Source organism: Pan paniscus, chromosome 18, assembly GCF_029289425.2.
Source record: "Pan paniscus chromosome 18, NHGRI_mPanPan1-v2.0_pri, whole genome shotgun sequence".
NCBI lineage: Eukaryota > Metazoa > Chordata > Mammalia > Primates > Hominidae > Pan > Pan paniscus.
Window position 1 is genome coordinate 14706163 of NC_073267.2, and position 19504 is coordinate 14725666.

General features: G+C 37.6%; 1 protein-coding gene across 9 annotated transcripts in view; it reads left to right on the top strand.

Annotated features, from left to right (window-relative positions):
* Nucleotides 1-19504, top strand: part of MRTFB (myocardin related transcription factor B) — a 196311-nt gene that overhangs the window by 99247 nt on the left and 77560 nt on the right. Inside the window, exon 1 of one of the 9 annotated variants that reach the window (XM_008958106.6) lies at nt 359-17287. The exons of 7 other annotated variants lie outside the window; for them this stretch is intronic. In XM_008958106.6, the coding sequence (XP_008956354.1) occupies nt 17167-17287 (121 nt within the window). In that variant the 5' untranslated portion in view covers nt 359-17166. Of the gene's footprint in view, nt 1-358; nt 17288-19504 lie in introns of those variants that run through there. One more of the 9 variants, XM_055100468.2, reaches the window with a different exon arrangement.

Consider the following 19504-nt stretch of genomic DNA (forward strand, 5'->3'; position numbering starts at 1 on the left):
GGGAAATATAGCGAGACTCCATCTCAATAAAAATAAATAAACAAAAATTTTTAATTAAAGAAATTTTAACATACAAAATTGTCATTTTAGGGGTTGGCCTTTTTTCATCATAGATATAACACATGTTCATTATAGACCATTTATAAAATTCAGAATGACAAAAGGCAAGGAATTTCAATAAGCTATAAGCCCTACCACTAGATAACCACTGTAACATTTTCAAGTATTTTGTCATGATTTTTTCTTTTAATTGGAGACTGTACTGATCATGTTTTTATGGCTTCCTTTTCTCCTGTCACCCTTACAGTGAACATTCCTCCATGTTATTAAATGTTCCTCTCAGCTGGGCATGATGGCTCACACCTGTAATCCCAGCACTTTGGGAGGCTGAGGTGGGAGGATCATTTAAGGCCAGGAGCTCAAGACCAGCCTGCACAACATAGCAAGACTCCTCTACAAAAAATGTTTAAAGTAGCTGGGCGTGGTGATGCACGCCTGTAGTCCCAACTACTCAGAAGGCAAGAGAGAGGTTCCCTTGCAACCACAACCTGGGTGACACAGCCAGATCCTGTCTTTCCCTGTCTGTTAAAAAACAAAAACTTCTGAAATAAAATTACTTTTTACTTCTTTGGCTCATTGTAAGCACTCAATAGTTATTTTTTGATTTTGAAGCCTAATTTCAATGGCTATACAATATCATTATAAATGTGCCATAACTTAAATCACTCCCTGATTAACGTTTAGATCATGCCTAGAATTTACTGCTGTAGTTAATGCTGGTGTGAATACCATTGCATATAAACCATTATACATATATATCAGAGTATATATCATGTGTATATATTCCAGAATATTCATTTAGAATAGTCATAGGTATTATAGGGTCAGAGAGTTTAGACCTGTTTCTGGATTCTGGAATACATTTCCATTTGCAGTCTAGAAATATATTATTTATACTTTATTGACGGTGTTTGAAAGTATTTTACAGTATTCTGATCTCCTTGAAAAAATTTGTTATTAAATGTGGGTAACTGCTAAGTGGTAATAATTCCATCTTTCCTTACATTTATTAACAGATGACTTTCTACTTTTAAAAAAAGTTTTTGTTCTTCCTCCTTTTATTAACTTATATGATTATAGAATCATGGAGTCTGTGGGTTATAATCTGTTACTGTTATTTATTTTGATGCTCAAAGTGTCTCAGATTTGGCCACCTCCTTCAAGCTAGCTTCTGTGTCCTTTTGACAGGCCCAACATCATTCTCTGAGCATTTCTTTGCATTCTGGCACAACAAAATGTTCTAGGCTCAACTGGAGCTTTTCTTGCCCCAGCCCTGGAGCCAGCCATTTCTTGAAGAAAGTATGGTACCTTTTAGTAGAGTATTTATAAACTAAGACCTGGGAACTACGTGTGTTCATTGTTTCTAGATCCTCTTAGTAGACAGAAATAGAAAATATACATAGTCTGGGCATGGTGCTCACGCCTGTAATCCCAGCACTTTGGGAGGCCAAGGCAGCCAGGTGTGGTGGCGGACACCTGTAATCCCAGCTACTCGGGATGCTGAGACAGAAGAGTCTCTTGAACGTGGGAGACAGAGGTTGCAGTGAGCCGAGATTGTGCCACTGCATTCCAGCCTGGGTGACAGAGTGAGACTCTGTCTCAAAAAAAAAAAAAAAAAAAAAATACATTTACACACATCTCTGTTTCTGGCACTATCACTGTATATGCTAAAAACCAGATATCCTTAATGATAACTCCATTTTCATTCCCACATCACTGGGTTCCTTTAGCCTTTCCCCTTTATGTATTTGTAACTCCACTCTCTGACAGTGAGAACCTAGAACCTGGCTACCATTATCCACAATATATTTTATGTGTTTAATTCTAGAATACACATAAAGTAGTTTTAGAATTGCTAACCTATTCCACTGTGAAAATAAATGTGTTACATTTAAACATGTGAACTTTATGGTTTGTAAATTATATCTCAGCAAATCTGTTTAAAAAATACCTACAAACTGGAGTTCAATATTTGTTCATATCATTTTTGGTTTTAGCCTACAGGTATATAGTCAAAATCTGTATTCAAAAGTTGTTAAGGTTGATTCTGTCCTTTCTTCAGCATGTCCATGTTATTTGAAATGCAGTTGCATTCATTTATTTTATGTTCAAATTTGGGTTGTCTTCTATCCTAGCTAATTTTATTCATTTCTGAGTACTGAAATATTAATAAGGTTCTGAAAGTCAAAAATATACAAAAAGATGTCAGTAGAGAAGTGTCACTCCTCACCTTTCTCTCCTATCGCATTCCCATCCCTTCATCCTTTCTACCCTGTGTCCCCACCCAATGAAGGTAATAAATCTCATTGATTTCTAATTTGTCCTTCCTTCCCCGCCTCCCCCCCACAAACAAGCAGCTATATTTTATTTCCTCTTCTTTCTCACACAAGAAATAACATATTGACACTATTTTGCAATTTGCTTTTTTCACTCACTGTATTGTGAAAAACACTTCATACCAGTTTGTAGAGATCTTCCTTGTTTTTAACAGCTATATAGTATTCCATTGTATGGTTGTACCATAGTTTTATTCAGCCAGTCTCCTATGTGTGAACATTTTAGTTGTTTCTAAGATTTTCCTGTTACAAACTGCTGCAGTAAATAACTTTTGGCATTTTTTTAATGATGTCAGAGATTTATCTGTCAGGTAAATTCCTAGAGAGAGGGTTGCTGGGTCAAAAGAAAAATGCATGTGTAGTTTTGTTAGACATTGCTTTCCCAGAGGGTTGCATCACTTCGCATTCCAACTAGCACTGTAAGAGAATGTTTATTCCTCCACAGCCTGGAGGAATAAACGGAAAGTGTTGTCAGACATTTTTACCATCTAATGTTTGGTGTAATTTTGATTCAGTTTCTCTAATTATGGGTAAGGGTGAACCTCTTTTCAATATGTTTAAGGACCATTTCAGAATCTTTTGGAGGAGGGAAAGAATGAATTATCTGTTTATTTCTCTGTCAGGTTTTTGAACTTTTCAATTTTTAGAGTTATTTACATATTGGGGTGATTAGCCTTTCCTCTTCAGTATGTTTTTGGGTTTTTCCTTTAATGTGGCCAAAATTTATCAATCCTGTTTTTATTGCATCTAGATTTTGGGTCACAGTGTGAAAACTTTTCCCTATGTCCAGGTCATAAAAATCCCATCAATATTTATTCAGCATACTCATATGGTTTGATTTGTTTTCTTTTGTTACATTTAGATCCCAGATCTCTGATCCTCTTGGAGTTTTTTTGTTTTTTGTTTTTTGTTTTTCTGGTTAGGCCTCTCCCCCCACATTGCTTTTCTTTTTCTGTGTTTTTCCGGCTTGCCTTGGATGTTTTCATTTTTTCCATATGAACTTGAGTATCGGCTTGCCTTTGATGTTTTCATTTTTTCCATATGAACTTGAGTATCAACTTGCCTTAGCTCCATTAAAACGCTTGTTGGTGTTTTTACTGGGATTGCACTAAATTTGTAAATTAACTTAGAGAAACTGACATCTTTATGATGTGTTATCCTATCCAAGACCAAGGACTGTCTTTCTATTTGCCCTACCCTATTTCAGTATTTTTTAGGAGTTTTACACATTTCCTGTTTAGTTTCTTCCTAAGAGTTTTTATCATCTTTATTTGCTATAATTAATGGAGTTTTCTCCACTATTATAATCTCTAACTGCTTATTATTTGTGTATCTGAAAGCTATTGAATTCTGTATGTGTTTGAATTTGCCCTACTTGAAGTTTGCCAGGTTTCTTGAATCTGTAAATTTATGTTTTTCAGATTCAAAATGTTTTTCAAATTCAGATTCATGGAATTTTCAGGCATTATTTTTGGAAATATGTCTTGTTCCTCATTCTCTCTCTGCCATCCTTCTGGGACTCCACTTGCATGTAAAATAGAACTTTTGATATCATCACATGGGTCACTGAGGCTCTGTTCTTTGTTTTTTAATCCTTTTCCTCTTTGTCATATACTTTATTTTCATTCTTCCATTTTTATTGATATAATGGTTTACGGATTTGAATTTTTCTCTGATCACTGCTTAAATGCATGGCATAGGTCCTGATATACAAAACAACTATTTTTTTTTAGAAATTCTTCTATTTTACTTTGTATTTTTCCTTTTTTATGAGTTAATAGAAGATGTAATTAATTTCAAGATACACAATCCTTTTTAGTTTTTTATTATATTGGTTTTACATTGAGATCAGAGTTGTTTGTAATTTTTTTACTTTATGGAACTTGTTTTCCCTGTGACTTAATGTATAATTTTTTTTGAGGATTCTATGTATATTTGAGAAGATGTATTCACTATCATCAGTGCAATGATTAGTTCAACATGTATCAATAAGATCTCTTTATTGATTGTGCTATTTTGGCCTTATATATCCTTATTTTTTATCTACATCATCTGTCTTGTACTAAGAGTGGCAGATTAAAGCCTCCTATTAATTGTGTCTGTGTCACATTGTATCTGTTGTCCTTTTTGTTTTGTAACAGTGGTTGCTGTGTGTTGTTTTGTGCATGGTCATACTGTTACAGCTTCATTTTGATTATATAGCTTTTAGCATTAAAAAATGTCTCCCTGGCCAGGCACGTTGGCTTACGCTTGTAATCCCAGCACTTTGGGAGGCTGAGGTAGGCGGATCACTTGAGGTGAAGAGTTTGAGACTAGCCTGGCCAACATGGTGAAACCCCGCCTCTACTAAAAATACAAAAATGAGCAGGGCATGGTGGTGCACACCTGTAATCCCAGCTACTTGGGAGGCTGAGGCAAGAGAATCACTTGAGCCCGGGAGGCAGAGGTTGTGGTGAGCCAAAATCACACGACCGCACTCCATCCTGGGCTGCAGAGTGAGACTTTGCTTCCCACCCCCCAGAAAAAAATGTCTTCCTTTGTCACATACAATTTTTTTTAATTTGAATTTTACATTTTCTGTTTTCGGGATCACCACCCGTTTGCCATCCTGATCTGTAACACACATCAGTTAACCAAAATGGTATAGGCTTGTCAGTCACAGCTCATTGCGTTACACCATCAGTGTGCACTGTAGAAATCATTCTTCAGTTATTACAGGTGGGATTTATTTGAATGGATGAATAGGTTTTGTTGTTTTGGTTTTCTTTATTTCTTTTTTAAGATCCTTTTGAGCAGTTCTGCTGCTCAATCATTTTCATGGTTTAGATGCCCAGGTAAATAAAATTAGATGCCTAATTAGAAATTAGGTAAATTTCTCTTGCATTAAAGTTTTGTAATAGTAAAGACTGTTTCAGGGTTATTGTGTTACGTAAAGGAATTTCTCTGTTCCCACGAGTAACCTTATGGGTTTAAAAAAAAACATATTTATTGAACTATAATTGACATACCATTAACCGCACATATTTAAAGGATTCAAGTTGAAGAATTTTGGCATATGTATGCAACTGTGAAACCATCACCACAATCAAGACAACAAACATTTTCAACACCCTTAGAAATTTCCTCACGCCTGTTTGTAATCCATTCCTCTTTCCATCTCAGTCTCTAGGCAACTACTCATGTATAAATGGAATCATGCATGGTATGTGTTCTTTTTGTCTGCTTCATTCAGCATAATTTTGAGATTCATCCATGTTGTTTATGTAATTCATTTTTATTTCTGAGTAGCATTCTCCTATATGCATTTACTCATTTATTCATTCATTATGGGCAGATGATTGCAGTTTTTGGCTATTACAAATAAGACTGCCAATACATTTATATCGAAGAAACCACTTTTCCTTTAAAAACTAAGCATACACTTTCTACATGGCCAAGTCTTTACACAAAAGAAATGAGTATAAATATCTACACAAAGATTAATAGACAAATGTTCATAACAGACTTATTCATAGTAGCTCAAAGTTGAAAACTACCCAGATGTTCATCAAACAGATGAATGGATAAACAAAACATGGTATATCCATACAGCGGATTACTCAGTAATAGAAAGGAACCAACCACCGATGAGGTGCAACAATGTGCATGAATCTCAGAGTCACTATGCTAAGGGAAAGAATTTAGACTCAAAAGACCACATACTGTATGATTCCATTTACTTGAAATTCTAGAAAAGATAAACTAATTGATGGTGATAGAAAGCAGATCAGTGATTATCTGAAAACTGCAAAGGGGCAGGATAAATCTTTTAGGAATGATGAAATTATCCTATATCTTAAATGTGACTGTGGTTTCATAGGTGCATGCCTCATCAAAACTCACTAATTTATATACTTTAAATGGATGCACCTTATCATCTTTAAATTATATCTCAGCAAAATTGATTTTGAGGTGTCTTTTAGATACAACCAAAAATATATAACAAGTAGTTTTTGTTGTCAGTTGATTGATTATAAGGAAGATGCTTATCAACTAGCCTGGACTGCTAAATACAAGAATTTATTTAATTAAAGAGAAGCTTGACCATGTAAAAATTGCTGAAACACTGGAATAGATCTTATAGGAATAAGATAAATGAGATACAGTTCCAGCTCTCAAAGATTATAAAATTTATGAAGATGGGGTAAGGGATTTCGGAAATATGAAAAGTATACAGACAAGTGTTGATGTTGAGAGAAAGTATAAAAGGTTAGACACATCCAGCCTTTCTCAGCCCAGAGAATTAAACCCTACAAATGTGATTTCTGTGACTGTTTTCTCAGTTCTCCCAAGAATGACATAGCAAATACCATTTTAGATTCTTAGGAGAGAAGTGAATTTATTATATACAGTGGATGCCTTTGAGTATTAGGGCTTAATTTCCTCATAGAACCCATTGAACAAAGCTAGACTGAAATCATACTAAGTTAAAAAATCTGCCGTTCTGCTTCTTAAAAGCTGTGTAGCTGGACAAGTGACTTAACCTCTCATTGCCTCACTGTAAAATGGAGATAGTAGTAGAGAGAGCTATTGAGTGGAATAAACTGAGTTAATACATGTAAAACACTTAACACCATGCATAAATACAGTGCTGTAAAATGTGAGTGGCATATAAACAGTAACAACTAGCATCATCATCATCTTCATTATTGTCATCGCATGGTGTGCTGAGTCCTTTGATGACAGGTATCATGAGTGTTCAGAGTGTGCAGAGGAACAGACCTGACTCTCAGGGGTGGAGAGAGACATCTGGAAGGCTTCTGAAAGAGACTGATACTGGAACTAGTTCTTGAAGATTGTTTAAGTACAGTTTCCGTGGGCAGAGATAGGGAATAGGGAAATCCAGGAAGAAAAAACTTGTACAAAAACAAGGACAACACAGAGTGTATTAGGGAATACCAAGTAGTTCGAATTAGCTGAAGCATAGGGAACATGTAGGGAGTTAATAACGCTGGTCAGGAAGGTGGGAGACAAAGCACTGATGGCTTTGAATACCAAGCTAACAAAGGTGGACTGACTTAAGTAGATAGAGGAGAGGCATGGAAGAGGTTTGGTCAGTTGAGTGGCATTTGTTTATTCATAGAGGCAGCATTAATTAAGCAGGCATAGTATCCAAGGCATTGGGACTGCAGAGATGAATAAAATAGCATGGCATGGTTTTTAAGTGCATGGTCCAGAGCTGGACCAACCTGAGGTCTAGGCTAACCCATTACTCCCTGTTGAGGGTTTTGGGTTTTGTTTGTTTTTTAATCTTTGTTTTTTCACCTAGCAAAAGTGTGTCTTAAACTTAGATGATTTAGTCTTAAGTATAGCATATAATCTTAAAATCAAGGATATCTGAACTCCAGAAAGAAAACTCATTTAGGCACTTTGGGAGGCCACAGCAGGAGGATTGCTTCAGCCCAGGAGTTCGAGACCAGCCTGAGCAACATAGCAAGACCTCATCTCTACTAAAAAACAAGATTAACTGGGCATGGTGGCATGAGCCTGTAGACCCAGCTACTGGGGAGGCTGAAGAGGGAAGATTGCTTGAGCCCAGGAGGTCGAGGCTGCAGCGAGTAATAATTGCACCACTGTACTCCAGCCTGGACAACAGAACAAGTCTCTGTCTTGAAAAAAAGAAAAAGAATGAAAAGAAAACTCATTTAGAAACTATTATTTAGAAAGCGAGAAGTACATGAACCAGAGGTAGGGTGTGTGTGTGTGTGTGTGTGTGTGTGTGTGTGTGTGTGTGTGTGTGTGCATGCATTGGTGGGTGTTTAGAGTTAATAATTGATGCCAGTACACAGTTTGAAATTATTAGGAGAGATGGTGCAGAAATGGAAAGTCCAAATCTTAGGAGATTAGAAAAGAGGAGTGTGAGGGAAAATGAAAATATCTTGGTATGCACAAAGGATCCTAGTGGAGAGGTGTAATACACTGATCACAGTTTTGTAAGTAGGCAGGAGAGATTACAGACCTAAACAAATTGTCTGGATTCCCTATGGCAAGAAAAAAATTTACTTCTTCCTCAAACATGGAAGGATGGGAGTGGGAAGGTTCTGTAGCATTTATGTCTGAAGATCTCAATATTGGTAGCAAATCTAGGGGCCCAAGTTACTTGCTGAGAAAGCTATGAGGATAGTAGGGTAGTGTAATCTTGAGGAAAATGAAAATGCTTTGTGGAACAGAGGTGCAGGAGATTCAAAGTCAGTAAGAGATGAAGGAAACATTTTAGAGTTTATATGAGGGCATGGCATGACTTCATACTGGATTCGGTAGTCATCTTGGCTCCTTAACTTTTCAAGCTTTGCTTTTGTTATTCTCTACCTTTGCCATAACTCCCAAGATAGTAAAATAGGACACTCAGTCAGATTAGGTAAACAAAGGCAAATGCTTAATTCCCACTTTAAGAGAGCGTTGTGTAAGCCAAGAAGTAGGATCTCCTCTCTCCATTTGAGTTATATGGTGGACTAGTGTTTCACAAACTTGAGTAATATACAGACCTTTTAAAAACAGTTTGTAGATGACTTAGTTGGGCTTTTCAGTATATGGGGGGCAGGGGAGGTTTTGTTTGTTTGTTTGTTTTTTCCCTGAGACAAGTTCTCACTTTGTCGACAAGGCTAGGGTACAGTGGCCCCATCTCAGCTCACTGCAGCCTCGTCCTCCTGGGCTCAAGCTATCCTCCCACCTCAGCCTCCCAAGTAGCTGGGACCAGAGGCGCACGCCACCACACTTGTCTAATTCTTTTGTAGAGATGGGGTTTCACCATGTTGCCCAGGCTGGCCTTGAACTCCCGAATTCAAGAAATCCACCCACCTTAGCCTCCCAAAGTGCGGGAATTACAGGCATGAGCCACCACACCAGCCAGATGACTTAATTTTTGTTAATATGACATTGTTGGATTATGTACAATTATAAATGAAGTGTAAACTCCTTGTACTTAGTAGCACTTATATGACAAAACTGAAACACTTTGCATATTAATTATAGAAATCCACAATGCTAATGAAATTAAAATAAATATTAACTTACTGTGACATGATGCATTTTTACATAAATGTGATTGCTGCTTGACACCTGACAGTGGTCCTCACTGCTCTAGCACTGGTTTATGCCATCATGACTCATAGATCCCATTCCTTTTCTCTGTTGAAACTATTACAGCCTGGCTATCATTTTGCCTTCTCTAGGCTTAAACATATTCTCACAGTGTCTGGCTTTGTTACTGTGTGGCAACACTTTATAAAATACTCATCCAGGTGATCAAGGAGATTTTTTTTTCCAGGTTAACAAAATGAAAACAAATTGCATACATTTCCGTAAGGAGTTCATGAACACCCAAGAATACATCTTCGGACTCGGGAAATTTATGTCCTAGTGCTTGTTCTACCAAATCCTGAGACTCTGTGATTGACTGCTTGACTAAAATTAGTCATTTGTGGGCAGGGGATAAGCAAGGGGCAATGGCAGAATATCAAGACATTGAAATACTTTAGTGGTTGAAATAGTTTATCCTAGACTTAACGATAACTAAGGAAGAGAATGCAGGTAAGGCATGAACTAGTAGTCTGGGGAGTGGTCAGAGGACTAGACTGAAGTCGATGAATAGAAAGCAGTGCTAGTCAGCGTGGTCCATATGCTGTACCATCCTACAGGCTTTTCCTTACCATTCTCCTGTGAGGTAACTTGAGAAATCAGGAGTGTTTAGAAACTTTAACGGCAGCACGACACCGGTGAGACGCTCAAGTGCATGATTAGTGGACTCCTCTTGTTGAACAGAGTGCAGATTAGTCTGGTTATTGCCAAACTAATGTGACCCTACTAGCAGTGCATGGTGGGACCACATATTGGTCTACAGCGATTGGAAGTTTTAAAATATTTCTCTTAACCACAGATAATTACAGAAGCACCGGTATAAAGAACATTCTAATAAGAGTAAAAGAATGGAAAAGAGGAGAAAGTGGCAGTCAGAAATAGTTAAAAGCTCTAGACCATATTCCTTAAGAGACAGAGATTGTGTCACACACACACCTAACATGTCCCCAGTGCATAGAATGATCTTAGTAAATGCACATTGGCCTTCAGTGAGTTACATTAATGATGTCTAGACATATTTGTATCAATAAGGTGATGAAATGACATTAAAAGTCTTTCAAATATCCATAGCTAGGGAAGTTATCTCAGAATTTGAGGAAGACTGATCATATCATCTGAGGAAAGTTCTTTGTTGTAAATCTTGTAGTCAGTTGTATTTCTATAAGTAACTATAAAGCTTAGAAATGGAGACAGGACTTGAATGACTTTTTCTTAGTTGATAAAAGTGTGTTCTGTCATTTCTTGATTACTCATGCTAATGATTGGAGCAGGAAGAGACAAATGGCCCCAGTCTCTTACACAAGTGTAGTCAGAACACTTGTGTTGCAGGCTGCCGCCGTCATGTGAATGGCTGCCTGAGGAGGAGCCACGCAAGCTGTCCTCTGCCTGTGCTGCCATTCCCTTGTCCCACACAGCACTCTCCCTCAGTCCGAGCACAGGCCTGTCATGAGACCATGCGTGGGGAAATTCCAACCCTGAAAAGCCTTCTTTGCCTTTCATGTCCTCAGAGAGGGTGAAGCAAACCTGGAGGGGAGGGAGGTGCTGAATGTGCTGGTGTGCCGGTCTGTTCCAGGGTGGGGGACGACAAGCACAGATGACAAACCAGTGATCAGACTGTTTGGCCCTGTTGTGGTGTTCAGTTCTGCTGCAGTACTTAACTGTGAAACATGGATGATTTCCTTCAAAATCTTATTACCCTAGAAAGGTCAGAAAAATGTATCCTTCCTTATGAAACAGCGGTTTTCATAGGGGCTAATTTGTTAATCTGTTTACATCTGAAGTACTGTATGTTCAGTATATATTTTTAAAGTGATAAAGTGAAGGACTTTTTCAATATATATTTTAAAAGTGATAACCATAAAGAACTTTAAAGACATGCTATCTGATTTAAGAGATAGCACTCTTTAAGTGTTCTTTGTTTAAATAAAAAAAATTTTTTTTTAAATTAACCGTTGGGATTTACCATAACCATTTAGTAACAGTCTAAAGGTATAGTATTTTACGGTGGTGTTTATAATGTTAAAAGCGAGAAAAATATGGATCAAATATGTATTTTACTAAAAATATGGTAGCATTAGGAAAAAAATTTACGTGTACCCTAGACTGAAATTTTCCTTCCTAAATACATCCAATCTCATTATCTGTGTAGATTTTGTAATACTCTGACTCAGCCTGTGTGAAGGAAGTTGCAAAGCTTACTATTATTCACTTGAGTGAATAGCTACTGAGGATCTATTAGCAAGTACTGAGACATAGAAGATGAAAAGAAAAGGTCATCTTTACTCAATCTTTATGTCAAGAATGCTACCAGAAAAGTATGCCTCAATATTTACCCATCTCTTTGCATTTGTTACTAATTATTTTATTCATTACTCTTGAATGTTTTTACATTGTGAAACATTGCCCAGTTGGAAATATTACCAGGTTTTTTTCATAGTGAAGTATAGTATCATCACAGCAATATTCTTTTTATCAGTAGTTTTATAAGCATATATTAACTCTGCCAAGTTTTTGTGTAAGTCCCTTGAGCTGCATTTGTTTGTATTCTGATTCCCTGAAGACTTTCTTGGATTGTTCCTAGTCTCTAAGCCATACAGTTTTTCTCACACTTATTAAATATCTGCCTGGGGTGGTGGGAAAATGGACTTGATTTATGTCATCTCTTTCATACTAAAAGAGCTCTTTTCAGTGTGCGTACACACAAACACCGTGGAAGCAGATTTATCATAGCAGAAGTGACTTTCATCACATATTATTTGAAGTTAAATGTTACTCGTGACATTAGAGCCAAATGACAGTGAAGATGATGTACCACATATAGTAGAGGAACAAGGGCAAACCTACTGGAAAGCAATTCAGGTGACAGTGGTGGGGGTTTCTCCTACTGAGGGATACTGCAGGTCTCCTCCATCTCTCCCTAATTCATCCCAAAAGGCATTGTGTGGAGCTGAGCTGGGCAGCTGCCCTGTGGGAGAGGGGGAGGCAGGCCAGTGTAGAGTGAAGAGGCTTCTGCACAGTTTTAGCCACAGCAGTGGCAGTGGTGATGTATACAGGGTGTCCATGAGTGGCGTGGCAGAAGCTATGGGAGACAGGTTTCTCCCTGTAGGAGAAGGGGCCACAAATACAGAAAAAAATGAGAGCGAACCTGTGGCACTGGAATGGAATTGGAGGCATTGGGATGAACTCATGGTTTTCAATACATATAAATAAATACAGACATATGTACTTAAATATAGATGTATATTTACATCCATTCATATATAGAGATATAAATGTTATGTAGATGTGTGTGTATACATCCACACACATATAAACTCAGACATGTTCCTCAGCTCTGTCTGCAGAGAAGGCCTGGGAACAGTGACACCCTTGCAGCAGTGAGCATACCTAGCATTCAGACCCTGGGTTCTAAACAAAGCAGGGAAAAAGTACAAGATGAGTCTGGGACATCTTGTGCCGGGAAGTAAGAAGGTAATAAACTGCTCAAAGAATGATAGAATCATGACAATAAGAAACTGGGAGTTCACACTAGCCAAATCTGGGACAATTTGGGCATTAAAATAAATAAAGTCACAGATTATAAGCTATTGCATGAAATAGGAGACTGTAAATAGGTAACATAAACCATGTAAAGAGAAATTTTTTTCTTATAGTAGGATGTGCCACTAATAAATGTAGAAGGAATGATGGAGTTTTCAAATTCACCATTTGGCAGCCATCATAGTGATAAATAATTTAGCCAAATACACCAATGGATTGTTCTCAAAGCACCTTCCCACAGAATAATTATATACAAAAAGAATAATTTCGCCATGGAGAAATCTGGCCAGTACCAAGGTGTCAAAATATACATCATCAGTTTTGAGACAATTATATACTTGAATTTGTGTATTACCTGATAGGATGCAAAGATTGCATCATTATTTCTGGGGTATTCCTGTTGAAAATGTATCACCAGAACCTAATCCTAAGGACACAACAGACAGACTCAAATTGAGGATAATACTATAAAATAACTGGCCTGTAATCATCAAAATTCAAGGAAAGATAAGTGAAGAAAGACTGAGAGAATGTTAGAGATGGACAAAAACTAAAGAGACTTAATAATTCAAGAACTCAATGTCATATGTGATCCTGGTTTGGATCCTTTTACTATACAGGATATTGTTGGGACAATTGGTGGAACTTGAATGCAGATATATCAATGTTAACTTGTTTCCTCTTTTTAGGTGTTTGTTTTTTTTCTTATCAATGTTAATTTGATATATCTATACCGACTAAGCAATCATCAATATCATCTTGATATTGATTATTATATTTTGGTTCTGTAGGAGAATATCCTTGTTTGTAGGAATTACACACCTGAACACTTAGGGTAAAGAAGTATCATGTTAGAACCTATTCAGAGATGATTCTGGGGGAAATGCTCTGTAAATTTGAAATTATTTCAAAATTTTTTTTAAATAAATGTTCTTTCAGGCACATTCACCACTAGAGAAATTACTTTCTTTGAGAACTACAAAGACACAACTTTTGATATAAACCTACAGCAGAATAATGTGTTTTCTTGTTGGGATTTTGATATCTATTAGATACAAAAATAAGCATGCAGAGGTTTCTTAAGAGATAGCTTTTTAAAAACACATTTAACACACACTGAAGATACATACACACACAGATATGGTAAAGAATTTTAAAGTGGCTGGTGTAGTTGTGCATCTACTGAGATTTATAGGCTTGTGACCTAAAAACAGTTGGGCATTTTTCAGGATTTAAAAGCAACATCCTGAAATTTAAAAAAAAAAAAAAAAAAAAAAAAAAGTTGGCATTTATTATTTTCGTTGTTCTTTTTGCAAAGTAATTAAGCATGTAGGCCCCGGAGCCAAGCTGCGTGCTTTGGAATCCTGGCCACCACTTATGAGATATGCCACCTCTGACAAAGTATTTGATTTTTTTTTTTTTTTTTTTTTTTTTTTTGAGATGGAGTCTCACTCTGTGGCCCAGGCTGGAGTGCAGTGGCACAATCTCAGCTCACTGTAACCTCTGCCTCCCGGGTTCAAGCGATTGTCTTGCCTCAGCCTCCCGAGCAGCTGGGATTATAGGTATGTGCTACCATGCCCAGCTAATTTTTGTATCTTTAGTAGAGATGGGGTTTTGCCATGTTGTCCAGGCTGGTCTCAAACTCCTGACCTCAAGTCATTCGCCCACCTCGGCCTACCAAAGTGCTGGGATTATAGGCGTGACCCACCACTGATTTTTTTAAGCCTCCATTTTCCCATGTGTAGATCAGGAAAATAATGTTGAACTCACAAGTCTTGCAGTAGGATAGCATACAGTAATCACTAAATAAAGTTGGCTGCTATTATTATTTCATGAGTAGTTAAAATGCTTTCATAAAATCATTTTAGTATGATTATGTTGGCTTTCTTTCCTCTCACCAGGAGTAGAATTACCAGGGGGCCATCAAAGTCATGGCTTCTGCTATTAAGCCTGTCTCAGGATGAAATTAAAGCCTGAAGCTGGAGCATATTCTAGAAGACAGAAGGCAGGGCAAGGCCATAGACATACTTGGGCTTTAGAGAACTAAGACTTTGGTTAAATTCCATACCTGCTACTTAGAAGCTTTGTGACTTGAGTTGGCGTGTAAAATGTCTATAGCATACACAATCATAGCGACCACGCGAATTGTGGAGGGTTAAATTAGATAAACCTTGCAAAACAGCTAATTAAGTGACCAACCTAAAGAATGTCCTCAAAGAGCTATGGTTATTTTTATTACTCCTTTAAAAGTGCATGAGTAGTTTCTTCAGAAGAATGTAGGCGTTAGGGTCAGAGATAGTAACAGAACGTTTGAGGGCATTTTTGAGAGTGTGATAAGCTTGTCACTATTTGTTCCTGCAGAGGTTTGGACTGCCAAGGATGGACTTAAATTGCTTCAGAAGGAATTTCAGTTGACAAGAAGCATGTCCTGTGTGATGCTGAAAAAGGATAGATAGCAATCTTTCTAGAACAATATGGGTTTAGTGCACACCAGCCTTGGAACCAGGCACAAAGGACAGAATACTTCATCCAGACCCACCTGTGTTTAAGTGGTGGAAAGAATATTGATTTTTCTGTCTGTAAAAATGTAAGCCTTTATCCCAGAGGAGGGTCTCATCAGGTGCATGATTAAAATGTGTCTGTATATTTTCTTTTGAAGAGAAAATGTGCTTCCTTTAGAGAACTTATTTAGTTGCTCATCTAAAATTAGTGGCTCTTAGTTATTGACCCAGGACTTCTTTAGAATTCTGGGTATTATTAAAGGAAGTTTTCCTGATGCACTGTCTTCTGCTTTAATTCATTCACTCAACCATGCTACAAATGTTTATTGAGAACACCTAATATTCCAAGCACTCTGCTAGAAGTTATTTAAAAAAAAAAAAAAAGAGGACAAAACAGAACCTCATGAAACAGTATTCACAGTCTACTGCTCTTATAACCTCTGATGGGTTTTATGGGAACTCTTTGCAAAGGAACACACTTTGAACCATTTTTAAAAATCAGATTATTTTGGCTACAGAGGTATATATCTGGAGTGTTTGGAGACTGGCTTATCTCCACATTTGCCTGGAATTCCTGTATCTATAGATTTCCTTCCAGCAGTGTCCCTATATGCAGTGAACAGCAGCCTGTGACTTGCAGGAGAGTTGCCCATCCTTGATAGCTCATGTAAAATTAAACTTAGGTTGGTCATTGGTTTACTCTGTTATGAAATAGAAGCTGTCAGTGTTGCTGCTTTTAATGCATGGGGGGAGAATTTTCCTTAAAAAAAATCATGGCAATGTTAACTCTCCCAGCCAACTAGTGGCACTAAGAAAAACTGCTGCTTGGGTCTGAATTGCCAAAGGAAGAAAGCTGCAATTGCAGTACATTTCCCTATTACAAAGAGCATCAGCTTTGCCAGGAAAGAGGCACATGCAGCACAAAGCACACCACAAAAGAACTTTGGTAGTGAAATGACTCTGTCTTCATTCACATATGCTGGTAGCATGTTTATTCAGTGTGTGCTTCTGCTGAGATAAGAGCCGCTTCCTTCAGATGCCCTAGACTGCCGTTTGTGTAGCTGGAGAACTTAATGAGTAATGGATGTGCTTGTCTGGTCAATATAAAGTATTTCCACAGCCTGTGGCTGTGTTTATAGAGAGCGGGAGAGAGACCACAGGCAGCAATTTGTCTTCTTAGGTATCAGCAAAGTCTTCTCTTTTAACAACTAGAAGATTCATTTTTAACTGCTTGACTCAGTGTTTGTCAGATGATTCGGACCATCAAACTGCAGATTGAAGTCCCCAGCGCGGGGGAAGCTGGAATGGCAAGGGAAAGGAGGCTGGCTGGGAAAAGGGGTGGGATTTTAGAATCGTGCCTGTGTGGCTCTGCCTCCCGATGTGGGAGAGAGTTAAGGGCTTCCAGCGGCATGAGTGTATTTGCAGGTCAAGCTGGGAACTAAAGGGTAATGGCTGCCTTCAGCTGCTTAAAGACATAATTGGCCAGTGATTGGGGTATTGTGGGGAGCAACCAGGGACCCAGGGACCAGAGTGTTCTGCGCACCGCACTTCGCTCTTCTGCAAATTAAGCTTTTCTCCTGCTTGATGCTGCCTGTCTTCAGAAGCCTCTCACCATGATCGATAGCTCCAAGAAGCAGCAACAGGGCTTCCCAGAGATTTTAACTGCTGGGGATTTTGAACCATTAAAAGAAAAGGAATGCCTTGAGGGGAGCAACCAGAAAAGTCTCAAGGAAGGTCAGTCTGTCTGTGGACAGGGGCAAAACTGCCAAATTCATATTCTGGTCAGCCAGCTGAGCGTGTCTGTCTGTTACCATGCTGTGTGTCTGCTCTCTCTGTTCACTCATGTACCTTACACGTTCTAAGTTCTTTGAAATGAAAGCTTAATGCTGTTCTGGGTAGCTGTTACTAAAGATTCATTAGCTGATGGAACTGTAGGGCTTTTGCAGTGATTCATGCAGTAAGGGGACTCGTACAGCCAGTCCTCATTTTGGTAAAATCTTCCCAGGTTCATTTTGTATATTTTCTTCCTTTTTTTCTCTTCCCTCTGTCTTTTCGGAGAGGCCATTTCCTTTTTTATGTTAGTGAGAACACTGCTTCTTTTAGGTTTCCAAACACATAATTCCAGGAAAATTCATTTTTTCAGTTAAGATGCTTATGATTTTTACTGTTTAAAACCAGGAAGGTAGCTAGCTTTTAAATCCTACAGTGATAGGTTAATTGGTTGTAATGCGCATTGCATCGTTTTTTGTTTTAAAAAGCACATTGCATAGCTTGATTTTGTTTTGTAACAAAGCAAAGAATAAGCTTGAGAATAAATACTGTCGATTATTATTGTTAGTAAACATGCACAGGCACCTCACTGATTGATTTAAGGAAATAGCCAAACATGTGGACATTGCTGTCCTCTGTCCTGGCATACAGAAGCATGGCAAGACTGGTACACAGCTTGCCTTCCTGTAGCCAGTGTTTAAGAAATTCAGGGTCTACAGAGAATAAGTTTTCCTGAATTTGAGACATGAGGGTCACTCTTCTCAATGCTTGTTTAATTTGAAAATTGGTTTCCTAGTCATCTTTGGAAAGCAAAAACCCACAATCCCCCTTTTTCAGCCTCTGCTTTCAGCTGCTGCCAGCAGCCACCCCCTTGCCTCCCGCTCGCTCTTGCCGTCTTATAGAGACCCAGAGAGTAAATGTAGAGTTAATTGGTCTAAGTAGTGCTTTGAGCTTCTTCTAAAAGATAAGAAGAAGAAACAAGAGTTAGACTTGCTGGAGTTGAACTACTCTTGGGTATGGGCAGGAAAAACTCCTAGGTCGAAATAAATGACACACAATGAAGTATAAATAGCTGTTGCTAGGAACCAAACAATGGAGTTGCCTCTGCTTGTGCACAGCATGTCTTACTGCCGGTTTTTATAAAAATCGATATCAGTGGAATTTTTAGGATGCATTTCTGGAGACTCATTGAAGGGAACTTAAATTTCTTAAATCATTAATTTTTTAAAAGTTTGAGAATTATCTATCATTTAAGTCAAGTTCAAGTGTCAAGCTCCTAATAATACCATAAATTTAAAACATTTTTGCGTACTTGAGAAACTAGGAAAGTAGAGGAAAACAGAATAGGAGAAATAAAAAGATGTCACAACAGCAATGGGATTAAGGCACATAGAAAGCAAGGATTAAAAATATAAAAACAGAGTAAGAGAATCATCAACAGGAACCACAAAATAGAGTTGTGATGGTTACATAAAGTACAGATTCTTTCCCTAACAATTCTGACTATGCTTTCGATTTATACAGGTGTAATAGTATAATGGCAAAACAGCATAGACCCTGGAGTGAGAAATACTTGAGTTCAAATCCTACATGCACCATTTACCAGGTCTGTGATCCTGGACAAGCTTACTCCTCTGAGCCTTAACTTCCTCATTTGTACAATGAGCAGAAACAATACCTACTTCATAGTGATTTTATTAAGATGCCTTGTTAATGCCAGTTTCTCATCTCTCTTCTTGCTTTTTTCGTATTTCTTTTTCCTTCTGTTTAAATTTAAATTTTAAAATCCTGTATATATTTACAAAATAGAAGTGTTATATATCTTATTGTTTTGTTAAATTCGTTGATATAAAGAGGTAGAGGAGAGAAACTTTATATTTAAAACACTCCACAGAAATAATTGGATGATAAAATTAATGTCTCACTGTAGTTGCACTGAACTGGGTTTTGCTTTATATCTCAACAGACTAAATATTTCTACTCATTTAATAGATTCTACTCATCTAATAGATAGGGTTGAGGCTAAAATAATGTATGTAGACATGAAGGACGATTTGCTGCTTCAAAGTTAGTGACATTGAAAGGATTAGATCTCGATTTAATTAGAATGGAAAAAATAAAAATTATAGAAAGGCACTTTTAAAATTTGGAGTCATATAAAAATAACTCGGTTCTCTTTGC